The 17,329-nt window shown below is 43.6% G+C and overlaps 1 protein-coding gene across 1 annotated transcript in view; it reads left to right on the top strand.

Moving 5' to 3' along the window:
* The first annotated feature begins 2,475 nt into the window (after positions 1–2,475).
* LOC135558854 (corticotropin-releasing factor receptor 2-like) overlaps positions 2,476–17,329 on the top strand; it is an 88,497-nt gene continuing 73,643 nt past the window's right edge. Inside the window, exons 1-2 of the mRNA XM_064993028.1 lie at positions 2,476–2,882; positions 2,994–3,113. Of these exons, the coding sequence (XP_064849100.1) occupies positions 2,762–2,882; positions 2,994–3,113 (241 nt within the window). The 5' untranslated portion in view covers positions 2,476–2,761. The remainder of the gene's footprint in view (positions 2,883–2,993; positions 3,114–17,329) is intronic.

Here is a 17,329-nt window from a genome sequence, read left to right as displayed (position 1 = left end):
TGCAGTCTGCATCTGAAAATATGATGTTATGACCAAAAAAGACATCATAACATGATGTGCTACAACATCTCAAATCACAAACCAGATCGAACTGCACTTATTCACATGCAGTCAATACTCATCAGCAAAAATACTGCATCAATAAGCAATTCTAGAAGCTTCCAACTTCAGTACATGAGAGGTGAAAGCCTTACAGGCCTTGTTGAGAGCCTTGAGGTCTCAAGACAATTCTGGCGTCCATTGGTCTCCTATTTGCTAGTCTTTTGATCCACGTTGCAACCCTGATGTGATGTCCCTCATCCAGTTCAAGACTTCTGAAACAGAAAGCCCAGGACGGGTTTACCTTTAACGTACTTTAACAAACAAAAATGTGTAGAACAAGGTAGGCTTCTAAAGTTACTGCTGTAGACTATGCCACCAAACTCCATTAGAGCACAGATAATTCATATTTTATTGGACCTGCACAGCCTACATTAAGGATGCAAATGTGTGATGACTGCAGGTCTAGCCTATGGTCCTAAAGTTTACAGACCAAAATCCTTTTGAGGAGACAGGAAGTTCAAAACAAATTATTTTTACTCCAACATGCTCTTGAAAAAGCAATCAAATGCATTGGTATTAGGCTCATTAAAACTGAAAGATAATTGTCTTATGCCACAGCCACTTTATTTTCTGTAAAGCCATATCAGTCAATATGCATAAAAAGCCTTCTTGATTCACTGTTTTGCATTCAGGGAATAATGCTGTCGAACTCAAATTAGTGTTCACTTGGCAGTTAAATTACTCTCAAGGAAATGCCTAGGAAATAGCAGGCCATTATTAAGTCTCGCATGTAGTTAACTGATATGTGATGCCCCTTGCTGCACAAACAATTGAGAGTGGAGTGTAAAGATTAAGCCAAAGTTCAGCATCTTAAAGACTCTCTTCTTTCTGAATTTTGAAGAATTCCTTTAAAACCAGTCTGAACCTTCCACAGCAGAAGCACATGATATAGTATCACAGCCAATACGTGATTACTGTCCCATAGGTTTATAAATTGGATGTGCAGTCAGCACGATTCTGTTATTTACCGATTTGTTTACATATCTGCTTCCTTCATCAGCCAGATGGAATATGGAGCATGACATGTAAATGAATAATAATCATCATCATCATCGCGGTGATAATGATACGCCAGTCTAATTCCATAGCTGGTAGGCTTTAAAAGCTTAGCACAGTCCTGCTCTAGGGTAGTACATTAAACTTTAGCCTCGCCCCGCTGCGTACAGAACGTCAGCATTTATCCCTTACTAAATCCCCTTTCTAGACTGCCCTTCTAGCCAATCAGGAAGGAGTATTCAACAACGCTGTGGGATAGATTTTGATAAAGGTCAGGAGTCTAATTGAACACATAAACAGATCACTAGTCTGTGATGACATAATAGGGATACACACGTGGGTATCACAGAAAGCATTGGGAAAAGTGTGGCTTTACAGGACATTTATCAAAAGCTATCAAAAACGATATCAAAGTTCGATCAAAAGTCACGTGTTAAAAAGTTTTTTTGAGGTACATTTTTCATACAACTTCATAACCGTTTTTTAAATTAATGTTATGGCCTGGGAATAGGCTATACCATTTACTTTATCAATTAAACAACTTCTTCATCCACCAAAAAATAGATAGGCCAACTTTCCCTTTTTCCATCTGGATGGATAATATTATATTAGCGAATTCCTGCCATAACTCAGGGGTATGGAAAAGCTATTGTGATAGATGTCTGACCAACTACTGTTAGAAAAAGTATCTAATTTTGTAAAGGAATACAAGATTAGACATGGTTCCTTTGAGGGGGTGTTGAGAGGAAACCTGACTTTGGTTACTTTAAAACCATTGTCCTCAATTTCCATTTGTAAAACACATTAGAAATGTTAAATAGTCTGTGTTTTGGATGTACCCTACATACAGTGGGTATTTATATACTGTATTATCTAGGCTACATGCCACTGAAGGCTATTTAAAGCCACATTTTAGTCACTCACAGCGTGTTCACGTGCAAGTCAGAACTAGGAAATGTTCAACTTGCTAACTGGTTGAACTTGGCACGTGTATAACTACAAACAGTTAACACGTAGGACATTTCAAAGTTTCCTAGTTCCTGACTCTAGCACGCAAACGCAGCAGTAGGCTATCTATAACCCGTTTTAATCTTCATCTCTGTAGCTCCCTCCCTACCTACCTACAGAAAATAACTAATATTTTTTACTTCAACATTTATGAGGTAAAAAAATGAAAATATTGTTTCCAGCCCCCATTCGTCTCAACAGTACATTGGATCAGTAGTTTGCTTACCAGATTGTTATTCACAAAATTAGATAACGGCTGCAAGAGACAGAACTCACACAACGGCTGCAAGATACAGAACAGATGGACAATGGTTAAATTAAAGTATTTTTGGTATTAATTTAACTTACTTTCATAATTGTTGTATAATTCCATAGAGGGATGATGAATGTGTATAAATAGGCTGAGGCTCGGTGTGTCAATCTGATTCTACAGGGAGCGGTGCGAGTAGGAGAGAAATAGAAGCGCTCGAGCACTTGGAGTCACTTCTGAGTGCACTAGTTGGACGAGACCTTTTCCATGGGTTTGAAAGGGCACACTTTCTTTCCGTAATAGCTTGGATGAAACAGATGCACGTACTGTAGTGGGCTTCGTGTAGGGAACCTCTTGGACTTCAATCCCAGTTTAAAATTATTTGATTTAACGTATCAATTAACCATGGATGCTACCATTTACCAAATCATCTTTGGGGAGTTTGGAGACCCAAACTGCAGTGTGATGGATTCATTTCAAGACAGCTTCTATGAAAACGCATCGTTCTCTTTGATGGATTTTGACGGTACGATTTGGGGTGATTTTGACACGGTCATCAATGGTTAGGCTAATGCTCTTTCTTGACAACTTTGACGAATAATTATCATTATTTAAACGTCTTATTATTTATTTAAAGGTTTGTATTGCAATGCCACAACGGATGAGATTGGAACATGTTGGCCAAAGAGCAACACCGGACGGATGGTGGAGAGACCCTGTCCGGAGTACATCAATGGGGTGAAGTACAACACAACAAGTAAGACATTAAACCATTTAATTCTGTTAACGTTTTTTCCCCACCGTTTATGTTTATGGGGTTTGTCGCTGTCCATGTGTATTTGGCTGGCGATACTTTTCTGGTGGTAATGTTGCAGATCATATATTAAGCAGTAACTCTAAACAGTGCAATCGAAACCAATCTTCTAATTCTAGGTACAGTAATAATATCATATTTAGTTTTCACGTGGGTTGCTGGAATAGGGTCAGAAGACTCAAGCACCATTTTTGCAAATGCGAATACATTTATTCATGCAGTTTTCTCCAATTGCTCTACCAAGATGTGTGATGATATAGTAACACATTATTTAACAGGAAACACTGTATTGAAATGAATTGTCATATTCTAATTATTTTGTAATACACCCAGTATAAATTTGAACGGAAATTTGAAATCAAATCCAGTGTGATTTGATCCAATTTATGTTATTTTTATTTTGAATACTGAGTCCAGTTATGTCTACCAGTTATGTCTATGTCTACCTGTCAAAATAAGCAACGCTATCTTTCCTCTCTGTTTTGGCTCTCTGACCTGCCCTGTTCTTTTGGTAGACTCGGTTTTCATCACCATACCTAACCTGCAAACATCCATTCATTCATTCATCTTTCATTAATTTCTCAAGATGGATTATTACACATGGGTGAACAGCAACACCCTGCTTGATAATGTAGAGAAACACCTGTGTCACTCGATGCGTCATTGTTCACATCCAGAAGAGTAGTTATTGATGAGAGTCACTAATTAAATAATAATCATAATGAAAATAATAGATCACAGATGATGGTGGAGCTGTCAACTCCAGAGATGGGGATAGAGATAGACATATTGCTTATTTATGAAGTCTAACGGGGTGATTTGAGCTAACGAATGCAAAAAACATCATATTTGAACTGTACTTGTGCACGTGACAATAAAACGCCAAACTTGGATCCTATCTGTCATATGGTGACTGACAATAACTTCAGATCAAAGTTATATTGAAATACATTTCATGTTTAAACAAATGAGTTCTATTTTGCTTCTCTCTATAATTGTTCTCAATATGTAGCCTAATATGTGTGCAATGCTGTGCCAAATCTGTGATTTAGTATATTTTTATTGGGTAAGCATCAGTAATATACAGTACATTCGGAAAATTTTCAGACTCCACATTTTGTTACGTTACAGCCTTACTCTAAAATTGATAAAATCAAATAAATCCCTCATCAATCTACACACAATACCCCATAATGACAAAGCGAAAACAGTTTTTTTAGAAATGTTAACAATTGTATAAAATAAAAACAGAAATACCTTATTTACAAAGGTATTCAGACCCTTTGCTATGAGACTCGAAATTGAGCTCAGATACATCCTGCTTCCATTTATCATCCTTGAGATGTTTCTACAGCTTGATTGGAATACACCTGTGCTAAATTCAATTGATTGGACATGATTTGGAAAGGCACACCTGTCAATATAAGGTCCCACAGTTGAAAATGCATGTCTTTCAAAACCAAAGCCATGAGGTCGAAGGAATCGTCCTTAGAAGTCCAAGACAGGATTGTGTCAAGGTTACCAAAAAATGTCTGCAGTATTGAAGGTCCCCAAAATCACAGGGGCCCTCCATCATTCTTAAATGGAAAAAGTTTGTAACTACCAATACTCTTCCTAGAGCTGGCCGCCCAGCCAAACTGAGCAATCGAGGGAGAAGGGCCTTGGTCAGGGAAGTGACCAAGAACCCGATGGTCACTCTGACAGAGCTCCAGTGTTCCTCTGTGGAGATGGGAGAACCTGCTAGATGGACAACCATCTCTGCAGCACTCCACCAATCAGGACTTTATGGTAGAGTGGACAGACGGAAGCCACTCCTCAGTAAAAGGCACATGACAGCCAACTTATTGTTTACCAAAAGTCACCTAAAAAGACTCTCAGACCATGAGAACTAAGATTATTTGGTCTGATGAAACCAAGATTGAACTCGTTGGCCTGAATTCCAAGTGTCATGTCTGGATGAAACCTGGCACGATTTCACACCCTGGTCTTAGTATTTTGTGTTTTCTTTATTATTTTGGTCAGGCCAGGGTGTGACATGGGTTTATTATGTGGTGTGTTTAGTCTTGTTTTTTTTGTAGGTATTGGGATTGTGGTATAGTGGGGTTTTCTAGAAAAGTCTATGGTTGCCGGAAGTGGTTCTCAATCAGAGGCAGGTGTTTATCGTTGTCTCTGATTGGGAACCATATTTCGGCAGCCATATTCTTTGAGTGTTTCGTGGGTGATTGTTCCTGTCTCTGTGTTAGTTTGCACCAGATAAGGCTGTTTAGGTTTTCACGTTTATTGTTTTGTATTGTTTGTTTTCATCTTCATTAAAGATGTATACAAATAACCACACTGCATTTTGGTCCGCCTCTCCTTCACTGCAAGAAAACCGTAACACACGATCCCTTCGGTGAACCATGGTGGCGTTAGCATCCTGTTGTGGGAATGTTTTTCAGCAGCACGGACTGGGAGACTGGTCAGGATCAAGGTAAAGATGAACGGAGCAAAGTATAGTGAGATCCTTGATGCTCCAGAGCACTCAAGACCTCATACTGAGGTGAACGTTCACCTTCCAACAGGACAACAACCTAAGCATACAGCCAAGACAACACAGGAGTGGTTTCGGGACAAGTCTCTGAACTTCCTTGAGTGGCCCAGCCAGAGCCCAGCGATGCTCCCCATCAAACCTGACAGAGCTTGAGAGGATCTACAGAGAAGAATGGGAGAAACTAGTGTGCCAAACTTGTAGTGTCATACCCATGAAGACTTGAGGCTGTAATCGGTGCCAAAGGTGCTTCAACAAAGTACTGAGTAAAGGGTCTGAATGCTTGTGTAATTGTGATACTTAAGTTTTTTATTTTTCATACATTTGCAAAAATGTTTAGAAACCTGTTTTAGTTCGTTGTGTGTATATTGATGAGGTAAAATACTATTTGATCCATTTTAGAATGGGACTGTAACACAACAAAATGTGGAAAAGGTCAAAGGGTCTGAAAACTTTCCGAATGCACTGTATCTCTTGACCATCCGGTAGTCCGATGGACGAAACTGGGTTTGGCGATTTCCAGAACGCTACCTGCCCGAATGCATTGTACGAGCTGTAAAGTTTGGTGGATGAGGAATAATGGTCTGAGCTGGTTTTTCATTGTTCAGGCTCCTGAGTTCCAGTGAAGGGAAATCTTAATGCTACAGCATACGATGACAATCTAGACGATTTTGTGCTTCCAACTCTGTGGCAACAGTTGGGGAAGGCCCTTTCCTGTTTCAGAGTGACAATGCCCCCATGCACAAAGCGAGGTTTATAAAGAAATGGTTTGTTGAGATCAGTGTGGAAGAACTTGACTGGCCTGCACAGAGCCCTGATCTGAACCCCATCGAACACCTTTAAGATGAATTTGAACACTTACTGTGAGCCAGGCCTAATCGCCCAACATCTCTGAGAGACCTCACTAATGCTCTTGTGGTTGAATGGAAGCAGGTCCCCACATCAATGTTCCAGCATCTAGTGGAAAGCCTTCCCATAAGAGTGGAGGCTGTTACAGCAGTAAAGGGGGACCAACTCCATATTAATGCCCATAATTTTGGAATGAGTTGTTCAACGAGCAGATGTCCACATACTTTTTGTCATGTTGTTTAAATAGTCTACAGTATAGGCCTATATCATTCAATACTATTTAAATCAATTTGACATTCATTCAATTGAGTAAACATTTTGCGTTTGTAAGCTAATGTCTGTAATTTTACCTCAATATCCACCGGGGAAAAAATATACATGCAACATACAAAATGTTGGTCCCACATTTCATGAGCTGAAATAAAAGATCCCAGAAATGTCCATAAGCAGCTTATTTCTCTCAAATCCCTGTCTTTGAGCATTTCTCTGCTGCCAAGATAATCCATTTACCTGACCGGTGTGGTATATCAAGAAGCTGATTAAACAGCATGATCATTACACAGGTACACCTTGTGCTGGGAACAATAAAAGGCCACTCTAAAATGTGCAGTTTTGTCACAAAACACAATGGCACAGATGTCTCAAGTTTTGAGGGAGCGTGCAGCTGACATGCTGACTGCAGGAATGTCCACCAGAGCTGTTGCCAGATCATTTAATGTTAATTTCTCTACCATAAGCCGCTTCCAATGTCGTTTCAGAGAAATAGGCAGTACGACCAACCGGCCTCACAACCGCAGACCACGTATAACCACTCCAGCCCAGGACCTCCATATCTGGCTTTTTCACCTGTGGGATCGTCTCAGACCAGCCAACCCGATAGCTGATAAAACTGTGGCTTTGCACAACCGATGAATTTCTGAACAAACTGCCAAAAACCGTCTCACGGAAGCTCATCTGCTTGCCCGTCGTCCTCACCTAGGCTGCACTGGGCAGATGGCAGACTGCGTGTATGGCGTCGTGTGGGCGAGCGATTTACTGATGTCAACATTATGAACAGAGGTGGTGGTGGGGTTATGGTATGGGCAGGCATAAGCTACGGACAATGAACACAGTTGCATCAATGGCATTTTGAATGCCCAGAGAAACCATGACGAGATCCTGAGGCCCATTGTTGTGCCATTCATCCGCCTCCATCACCCCATGTTTCCGCATGATAATGCATAGCCCCATGTTGCAAGGATCTGTAAACATTTGCAGCCGTAGATGAGGATATCTTTTTAGGAGCTTATCCGTCATCTGTATTGTGGAATAATTCTAATGTTAAGGTAAGATTTGAATGAAGAAAGCTGTTCTGAGAGCAGTGCTGTCTTTCTTTCGATCCTATCAGTATCAACACATGCCTCAACGACGCACGTGGCCAACGTTCTCTCTGCGTGGTGTTTTGGAAAACGCATGTTACGTCTTCGGCCATTGTAGGAAAGATGCATCTTTGAAACACTCATAAGCCTAAATTACGTCGCTATCGGGAAACTGGGCCCAGGAGATCTTGTGCAGGCTCTGCAAGCTAATGCCTAAGTTTTGGATCTGCAGGTTAAACATCTTTGTGGTGTGCAGGAAACCAAGATTTGAATCTAGTCTGTCACATTAGGCCCTCTATTGAAATACTCTATTGAAATACTGAAACACGATGGTGTCTTGGGAGTCGTCTGAAGTCGGTACAACCAATCTGCTAACTTCTGTATGTAGCGTCCGAACAGTTTATGCAAGATTTGAATGGGAATAAGCTCATGCGAGAGCAGTGCTGCTTTTCTTTCAATCGTTTCAGTATCGACGCGTGGTCTAACGATGCACTTTGCAAATGTTCTTTCTACGTGCTTGTTTTGGAAACACTCATAAATAACGATGCATCTGATACAGTCATCGTAATTTTTAAGTTAAATCCAACTGGGAAACAAGGCCGTTTCAATAATCAACAGATAATCAACAGATATTTGCTCGTCATTAAGATATAACTAGCAATCCCTGAATGTCTAGCTATGAGGAATATGTGTGTGAAATCCCAGGGGTCAGAATAATACATTTTTTTCCCACAGTGCTTCAGGGCATATACATTAAAAAAATTAAAAAGCAGCACTCTGCAAAAGATAACAACACCAACATTTTAACTTGCAATCGCTGGTAATATTAACAGTTCATGTGCTAAATCAATTCAAATCCAATTTTATTGGTCACATACACATGGTCAGCAGATGTTAATGTGAGTGTAGTGAAAGTCTTGTGCTTCTAGTTCCGACAATGCAGTAATATTTAAAAAGTAATCTAACAAATTCACAACAACTACCTTATTCTTATTCATCCCTTTACATTTGTGTGTATATGTACATATAAATATATAGTTGAGCGATGGTAGATCGGCATAGGCAAGATGAAGTAGATCGTATAGAATACAGTATATACAGTACATATGAGATATGAGTAATGTAGGATATCTAAACATTATTAAAGTTGGGTTATTTAAAGTGACTAGAGATACCTTTATTAAGTCCATTTATTAAAGTGACTAGAGATTTGAGTCTGTATGTTGGCAGCAGCCTCTCTCTCTTCTCTGTTAATGATGGCAGTTTAACAGTCTGATGGCCTTGAGATAGAAGCTGTTTTTCAGTCTCTTGAGCCCAGCTTTGATGCACCTGTACTGACCTCGCCTTCTGGATGATAGCGGGGTGAACAGGCAGTGGCTCGGGTGGTTGTTGTCCTTGATGATCTTTTTGGCCTTCCTGTGACATCGGGTGCTGTAGGTGTCCTGGTGGGCAGGTAGTTTGCCCCCAGTGATGCGTTGTGTAGACTGCACCACCCTCTGGAGAGCATTGCGGTTGAGGGCGGTGCAGTTGCAGTACCAGGCAGTGATACAGCCCGACAGGATGCTCTCGATTGTGCATCTGTAAAAGTTCGTGAGTGATTTAGGTGACAAGCCACATTTCTTCAGCCTCCTGAGGTTGAAGAGGTGCCTTCTTCACCACGCTGCCTGTGTGGGTGGACCATTTCAGTTTTTCCTGTGATGTGTATGCCGAGGAACTTCAAATGTTCTACTGTCTCCACTACTGTCCTGTCGATGTGGAGGTGCTGCCTTTGCTGTTTCCTGAAGTCCACAATCATCTCCTTTGTTTTGTTGACATTGAGTGTGAGGTTGTTTTCCTGACACCACACACCGAGGGCCCTCACCTCCTCCATGTAGGCCGTCTCATTGTTTTTTTCTTCTTCATTAAACCTTTATTTAACTAGGCAAGTCAGTTAAGAACAAATTATTATTTACAATGACAGCATAAGAACAGTGGGTTAACTGCCTTGTTCAGGGGCAGAACAACAGATTTTTACCTTGTCAGCTCAGGGATTCGATCTAGCAACCTTTTGGTTACTGGCCAACGCTCTAACCACTAGGATACCTGCCGTTGTTGTTGGTAATCAAGCCCACCACCGTAGTGTCGTCTGCAAACTTGATGATTGAGTTGGAAGTGTGCATGGCCACACAGTCATGGGTGAACAGGTAGTACAGGAGAGGGCTGAGAATGCATCATTGTGGGGCCCCAGTGTTGAGGATCAGTGGGGTGGAGATGTTGTTTCCTACCTTCACCACCTGGGGGCGGCCCGTCAAAAAGTCCAGGACCCAGTTGCACAGGGCGGAGTCGAGACCCAGGGTCTCAAGCTTAATGACGAGTTTGGAGGGTACTATGGTGTTAAATGCTGAGCTGTAGTCAATGAACAGCATTTTTACATAGGTAATTCTCTTGTCCAGATGGGATAGGGCAGTGTGATGGCGATTGCATCGTCAGTGGACCTATTGGGGCGGTAAGCAAATTGGAGTGGGTCGAGAGCATCAGGTAGGGTGGAGTAGATATGATCCTTGACTCTCAAGTACTTCATGATGACAGAAGTGAGTGCAACGGGGCGATAGTCATTTAGCTCAGTTACCTTAACTTTCCTGGGATAGGGATTGATTGAATATATCCGTAAACACACCAGCCAACTGGTCTGCACATGCTCTGAGGACGCGTCTAGGGATGCCGTCTGGGTCGGTAGCCTTGCGAGGCTTAACAAATTTAAATGTTTTACTCACGTTGGCCACGGAGAAGGAGAACCCACAGGCTTTGGTAGCGGGCCATGCCAGTTGCACTGTATTGTCCTCAAAGCGAGCAAAGAAGTTTTTAAATTTGTCTGGGAGCAAGACATCAATGTCAGAGACTGGGCTGGTTTTCTTTTTGTAATCCGTGATTGACTTTAGATCCTGCCACATACGTGTCATGTTTGAGCCGTTGAATTGTTACTCTACTTTCTCTCTATACTGACGCTTTGCCTGTTTGATTGCTTTGCGTTGGAATAGCTGCACTTTTTGTATTCGGCCATGATTAAAAGAGGTGTTTCGCGCTTTGAGTGTTGGGCGAAAGCTGCCATCAATCAACGGTTTCTGGTTAGGAAAGGTTTGAATAGTCACAGTAGGTACCACATCCCCGATGCGCTTGTTAATAAACTCGCTCACCGAATCAATGTCATTGTCTGAGGCTATCCAGAACATATCCCAGTCCACGTGATCGAAGCAATCTTGAAGCGAGGAATCCGATTTGTCAAACCAGCGTTGGATAGACCTGAGCACGGGTATTTCCTGTTTTAGTTTCTGTAAATAGGCTGGGAGCAACAAAATGGAGTCATGGTCAGATTTGCCGAAGGCAGGGCGGGGGAAGGCTTTGTATGCATAGCGCAAGTTAGAGTAGCAATGATCCAGAATGCTACCAGCTTGTGTCGCGCATTCAACATGCTGATTGAATTTAGGAGGTCTTGTTCTCAGGTTAGCTTTGTTAAACAACTTCTTAGGGCTAAGCCCCTTTTTTATCCACTTCATGTCTGAAGGACATGCCCAGTAAACTGCCTGTAACTCAGGCAATGAAGCCAGGATATGCATATAATTGGTACAATTGGAAAGAAAACACTTTGAAGTTTGTAGAAATTATCAAATAATGTAGGAGAATATAACACAATACATATTGTGGGAGAAAATCCAAAGAAAAAACAACCAGAATTGTTTTTGTTGTTTAGAGACCATCCTCTTAGAAAGGCAAGAGAAATGTCATATTAAAAATTAGCTCCCTGAATGCAATTCCTATGGCTTCCACAGGGTGTCAGCAGTCTATGTTCAAGGTTTCAGGCTCGTAACTTCAAAAACGAATAAGAAATATCAGTTTTAGCAGAAGTACACAGTCTTGGAAACGCGCCATGAAGACATTAGGCAATAGTTCAATAGTTTCCTATTGAATATACTTCTTTCCATAAGATATATTATATTTTGATTACATTTTAGGGTATCCGAGGAGTAGATAGAAACAGTTTTTCCCACAAGCGGAACTCCTATCACTAAGAAGGTTTACAATTCCCAGATACAATAAATGCAGCATCAGGATGTTTGGTTTCCAGTTTGCATAGAGTCCAGTGAAGTTCTTTCAGGGCCGACGAGGTATCTGCTTGGGGGGCGGGGATATACACGGCCGTGACTGTAATCGAGGAGAATTCTCTTGGAAGATAATTTGATTGTAAGGAATTCTAGGTCAGGTGAACAAAAGGACTTGAGTTCCTGTATGTTGTTGATTACACAATGAGTCGTTAAATCGTAAGGCATACACCCCGCCCTTCTTCTTACCAGAGAGATGTTTGTTTCTGTCGGCGCGATGCATGACGAAACCAGGTGGCTGTACCGATTTCCCGAGTGAGCCATGTTTCTGTGAAACAGAGACGGTTACAATCTCTGATGTCTCTCTGGAAGGCAACTCGTCGCCTAATTTCGGCCACCTTGTTATCTAGAGATTGGACATTGGCGAGTAATATGCTCGGAAGTGGTGGATGGTGTGCTCGCCCTCTGAGTCTGACCAGTAGGCCGCTCCGTCTGCCTCTCCTGCTGCGACAGCATTGTTTTGGGTCGGCCTCTGGAGTAAGATCCCATGTCCAGGTTGGAGGTCCGAACAAAGGATACGCTTCGGGAAAGACGTATTCCTGGTCATAATGTTGGTAATTTGACATCGCTTTTATATCCAATAGTTATTCCCGGCTGAATGTAATAACACTTGAGATTTTCTGGGCTAACAATGTAAGAAATAATACATTAAAAACAAAAACTGCATAGCTTCCTAAGGACTATAATTTCCTATGGACCTGAAGCGAGGCGACCATCTCTGTCGGCGTTAGGCTGTTAAAAGCTTTTGGGTATGGAGAGATGCTGTGTGTGTGGTTTCTTTGTCTCAATACTGTACCTTTTTCCATTTATTCCCTAAAATGCTCTTGTCACAAAGTTCTAAATAATGCTTTTAATAGAAAAGAAAAAGTCAGCCTTTAAAGACAAGAAACGAAAAGACAAGCAATTCAGTGTGCTCAAATAATCTTTGCAATATCTGGGTAATATTACAGTCCCATTCTTTCACCATCTTGAGAGTCCGAGCAATACAGATATTCAAGCTCAGAGACTGTAGGGAACAAAATCAGTGTGTGTGGATTAATGTATTTCATAGATTCATGTTAAACATGCTAGAGATATCGTTGAAAATATAGGGAGGGTTACTTTACTCACCGCAAATGGCGATCAGTGTTTACCACCTATTTTTTTACCATTACATCATTGCTTACAAGAGTACTCCTAATATGTTTTGTCCAACGACAAAACATGGGCCATTAATATCGCTATCCACAGCCAAAATAAAGAAAACACCAACATAAAGTGCCTTAATAGGGCATTAGGCCACCACAATGCGCCAGAACAGTTTCAATGCGCTTTGGAATAGATTCTACATATGTCTGGAACTCTATTGGAGGGACGCTGCCCCATTCAGTGTTCAAATGGGTTGAGATCTGCTGACTGAGACAACACACACACACACACCTCTCTTTCAAAGTCACTGAGATCTTTTCTTCTTGCTTAATTAGCACCTGCTTTCAATATGTATCCTCATTAACTCAAGTGTTTCCTTTATTTTGGCATTTACCTGTATATTTAATCCATGATAGAGTCTTGCATTATATTTATTTTGATATGCCTTGCCTAAAGACAACTTTAAAATCAGGCACTGTACATTTCTACTTTAAAAATAACTTTAGTGACTGCTAATTTATGCGTAACTATTTCTGTTAGACGCGTTGTGCAGACCAATAACAACTTCGACACTCCTAGGTGTTAACTTTTTGTGAATACACCCCGTTAACACACTTTTTAACTGTATCTGGCTTTAAATAGGTCAAGATTAAGGTCAAAATTGCCTTGATATAAACGATACATATTCTGTCGCTGTAGATGCTCCATACACACATATGGCAAATGGAAGTCATAATGATTTCTATTCACTGAGAGATTGTCTCCTTGAGATAACAGTACTGTTATGTACTTGGGTGAGAAGGATTACTTATCCTATCCTAGGTATTCCTTGAAGAGGTGGGGTTTCAGGTGTCTCCGGAAGGTGGTGATTGACTCCGCTGTCCTGGCGTCGTGAGGGAGTTTGTTCCACCATTGGGGGGCCAGAGCAGCGAACAGTTTTGACTGGGCTGAGCGGGAACTGTACTTCCTCAATGGTAGGGAGGCGAGCAGGCCAGAGGTGGATGAACGCAGTGCCCTTGCTTGGGTGTAGGGCCTGATCAGAGCCTGGAGGTACTGCGGTGCCGTTCCCCTCACAGCTCCGTAGGCAAGCACCATGGTCTTGTAGCGGATGCGAGCTTCAACTGGAAGCCAGTGGAGAGAGCGGAGGAGCGGGGTGACGTGAGAGAACTTGGGAAGGTTGAACACCAGACGGGCTGCGGCGTTCTGGATGAGTTGTAGGGGCTTAATGGCACAGGCAGGGAGCCCAGCCAACAGCGAGTTGCAGTAATCCAGACGGGAGATGACAAGTGCCTGGATTAGGACCTGCGCCGCTTCCTGTGTGAGGCAGGGTCGTACTCTGCGGATGTTGTAGAGCATGAACCTACAGGAACGGGCCACCGCCATGATGTTGGTTGAGAACGACAGGGTGTTGTCCAGGATCACGCCAAGGTTCTTAGCGCTCTGGGAGGAGGACACAATGGAGTTGTCAACCGTGATGGCGAGATCATGGAACGGGCAGTCCTTCCCCGGGAGGAAGAGCAGCTCCGTCTTGCCGAGGTTCAGCTTGAGGTGGTGATCCGTCATCCACACTGATATGTCTGCCAGACATGCAGAGATGCGATTCGCCACCTGGTCATCAGAAGGGGGAAAGGAGAAGATTAATTGTGTGTCGTCTGCATAGCAATGATAGGAGAGACCATGTGAGGTTATGACAGAGCCAAGTGACTTGGTGTATAGCGAGAATAGGAGAGGGCCTAGAACAGAGCCCTGGGGGACACCAGTGGTGAGAGCGCGTGGCGAGGAGACAGATTCTCGCCACGCCACCTGGTAGGAGCGACCTGTCAGGTAGGACGCAATCCAAGCGTGGGCCGCGCCGGAGATGCCCAACTCGGAGAGGGTGGAGAGGAGGATCTGATGGTTCACAGTATCGAAGGCAGCCGATAGGTCTAGAAGGATGAGAGCAGAGGAGAGAGAGTTAGCTTTAGCAGTGCGGAGCGCCTCCGTGATGCAGAGAAGAGCAGTCTCAGTTGAATGACTAGTCTTGAAACCTGACTGATTTGGATCAAGAAGGTCATTCTGAGAGAGATAGCGGGAGAGCTGGCCAAGGACGGCACGTTCAAGAGTTTTGGAGAGAAAAGAAAGAAGGGATACTGGTCTGTAGTTGTTGACATCGGAGGGATCGAGTGTAGGTTTTTTCAGAAGGGGTGCAACTCTCGCTCTCTTGAAGACGGAAGGGACGTAGCCAGCGGTCAGGGATGAGTTGATGAGCGAGGTGAGGTAAGGGAGAAGGTCCCCGGAAATGGTCTGGAGGAGAGAGGAGGGGATAGGGTCGAGCGGGCAGGTTGTTGGGCGGCCGGTCGTCACAAGAAGCGAGATTTCATCTGGAGAGAGAGGGGAGAAAGAGGTCAGAGCACAGGGTAGGGCAGTGTGAGCAGAACCAGCGGTGTCGCTTTGACTTAGCAAACGAGGATCGGATGTCGTCGACCTTCTTTTCAAAATGGTTGACGAAGTCATCTGCAGAGAGGGAGGAGGGGGGAGGGGGAGGAGGATTCAGGAGGGAGGAGAAGGTGGCAAAGAGCTTCCTAGGGTTAGAGGCAGATGCTTGGAATTTAGAGTGGTAGAAAGTGGCTTTAGCAGCAGAGACAGAGGAGGAAAATGTAGAGAGGAGGGAGTGAAAGGATGCCAGGTCCGCAGGGAGGCGAGTTTTCCTCCATTTCCGCTCGGCTGCCCGGAGCTCTGTTCTGTGAGCTCGCAATGAGTCATCGAGCCACGGAGCGGGAGGGGAGGACCGAGCCGGCCTGGAGGATAGGGGACATAGAGAGTCAAAGGATGCAGAAAGGGAAGAGAGGAGGGTTGAGGAGGCAGAGTCAGGAGAAAGGTTGGAGAAGGTATGAGCAGAGGGAAGAGATGATAGGATGGAAGAGGAAAGAGTAGCGGGGGAGAGAGAGCGAAGGTTGGGACGGCGCGATACCATCCGAGTAGGGGCAGTGTGGGAAGTGTTGGATGAGAGCGAGAGGGAAAAGGATACAAGGTAGTGGTCGGAGACTTGGAGGGGAGTTGCAGTGAGGTTAGTGGAAGAACAGCATCTAGTAAAGATGAGGTCGAGCGTATTGCCTGCCTTGTGAGTAGGGGGGAAGGTGAGAGGGTGAGGTCAAAAGAGGAGAGGAGTGGAAAGAAGGAGGCAGAGAGGAATGAGTCAAAGGTAGACGTGGGGAGGTTAAAGTCGCCCAGGACTGTGAGAGGTGAGCCGTCCTCAGGAAAGGAGCTTATCAAGGCATCAAGCTCATTGATGAACTCTCCGAGGGAACCTGGAGGGCGATAAATGATAAGAATGTTAAGCTTGAAAGGGCTGGTAACTGTGACAGCATGGAATTCAAAGGAGGCGATAGATAGATGGGTAAGGGGAGAGAGAGAGAATGACCACTTGGGAGAGATGAGGATCCCGGTGCCACCACCCCGCTGACCAGAAGCTCTCGGGGTGTGCGAGAACACGTGGGCGGACGAAGAGAGAGCAGTAGGAGTAGCAGTGTTATCTGTGGTGATCCATGTTTCCGTCAGTGCCAGGAAGTCGAGGGACTGGAGGGAGGCATAGGCTGAGATGAACTCTGCCTTGTTGGCCGCAGATCGGCAGTTCCAGAGGCTACCGGAGACCAGGAACTCCACGTGGGTCGTGCGCGCTGGGACCACCAGATTAGGTGGCCGCGGCCACGCGGTGTGGAGCGTTTGTATGGTCTGTGCAGAGAGGAGAGAACAGGGATAGATAGACACATAGTTAACAGGGTACAGAAGAGGCTACGCTAATGCAAAGGAGATTGGAATGACAAGTGGACTACACGTCTCGAATGTTCAGAAAGTTAAGCTTACGTAGCAAGAATCTTATTGACTAAAATGATTGAAATGAAACAGTACTGCTGGAGTAGGCTAGCTGGTAGTGGCTGCGATGTTGACACTACACTAATCAAGTCGCTCCGCCGAGTGTAATAGTTTCTACAGTGCTGCTATTCGGGGCTAGCTGGCTAGCTAGCAAGGTTGATTGCGTCTGCTACTTTAAAAGAACGACAATAGCTGGCTGGCTAACCTAGAAAATCGCTCTAGGCTACACAATTGTCTTAGATACAAAGACGGCTATGTAGCTAGCTAGCTACGATCAAACAAAACAAACCGTTGTACTGTAATAGTTAC

Source organism: Oncorhynchus masou, chromosome 17 (assembly GCF_036934945.1).
Source record: "Oncorhynchus masou masou isolate Uvic2021 chromosome 17, UVic_Omas_1.1, whole genome shotgun sequence".
NCBI lineage: Eukaryota > Metazoa > Chordata > Actinopteri > Salmoniformes > Salmonidae > Oncorhynchus > Oncorhynchus masou.
Note: the sequence above shows the minus strand (reverse complement) of the source record. Positions and strands in the feature narration are given on the sequence as shown.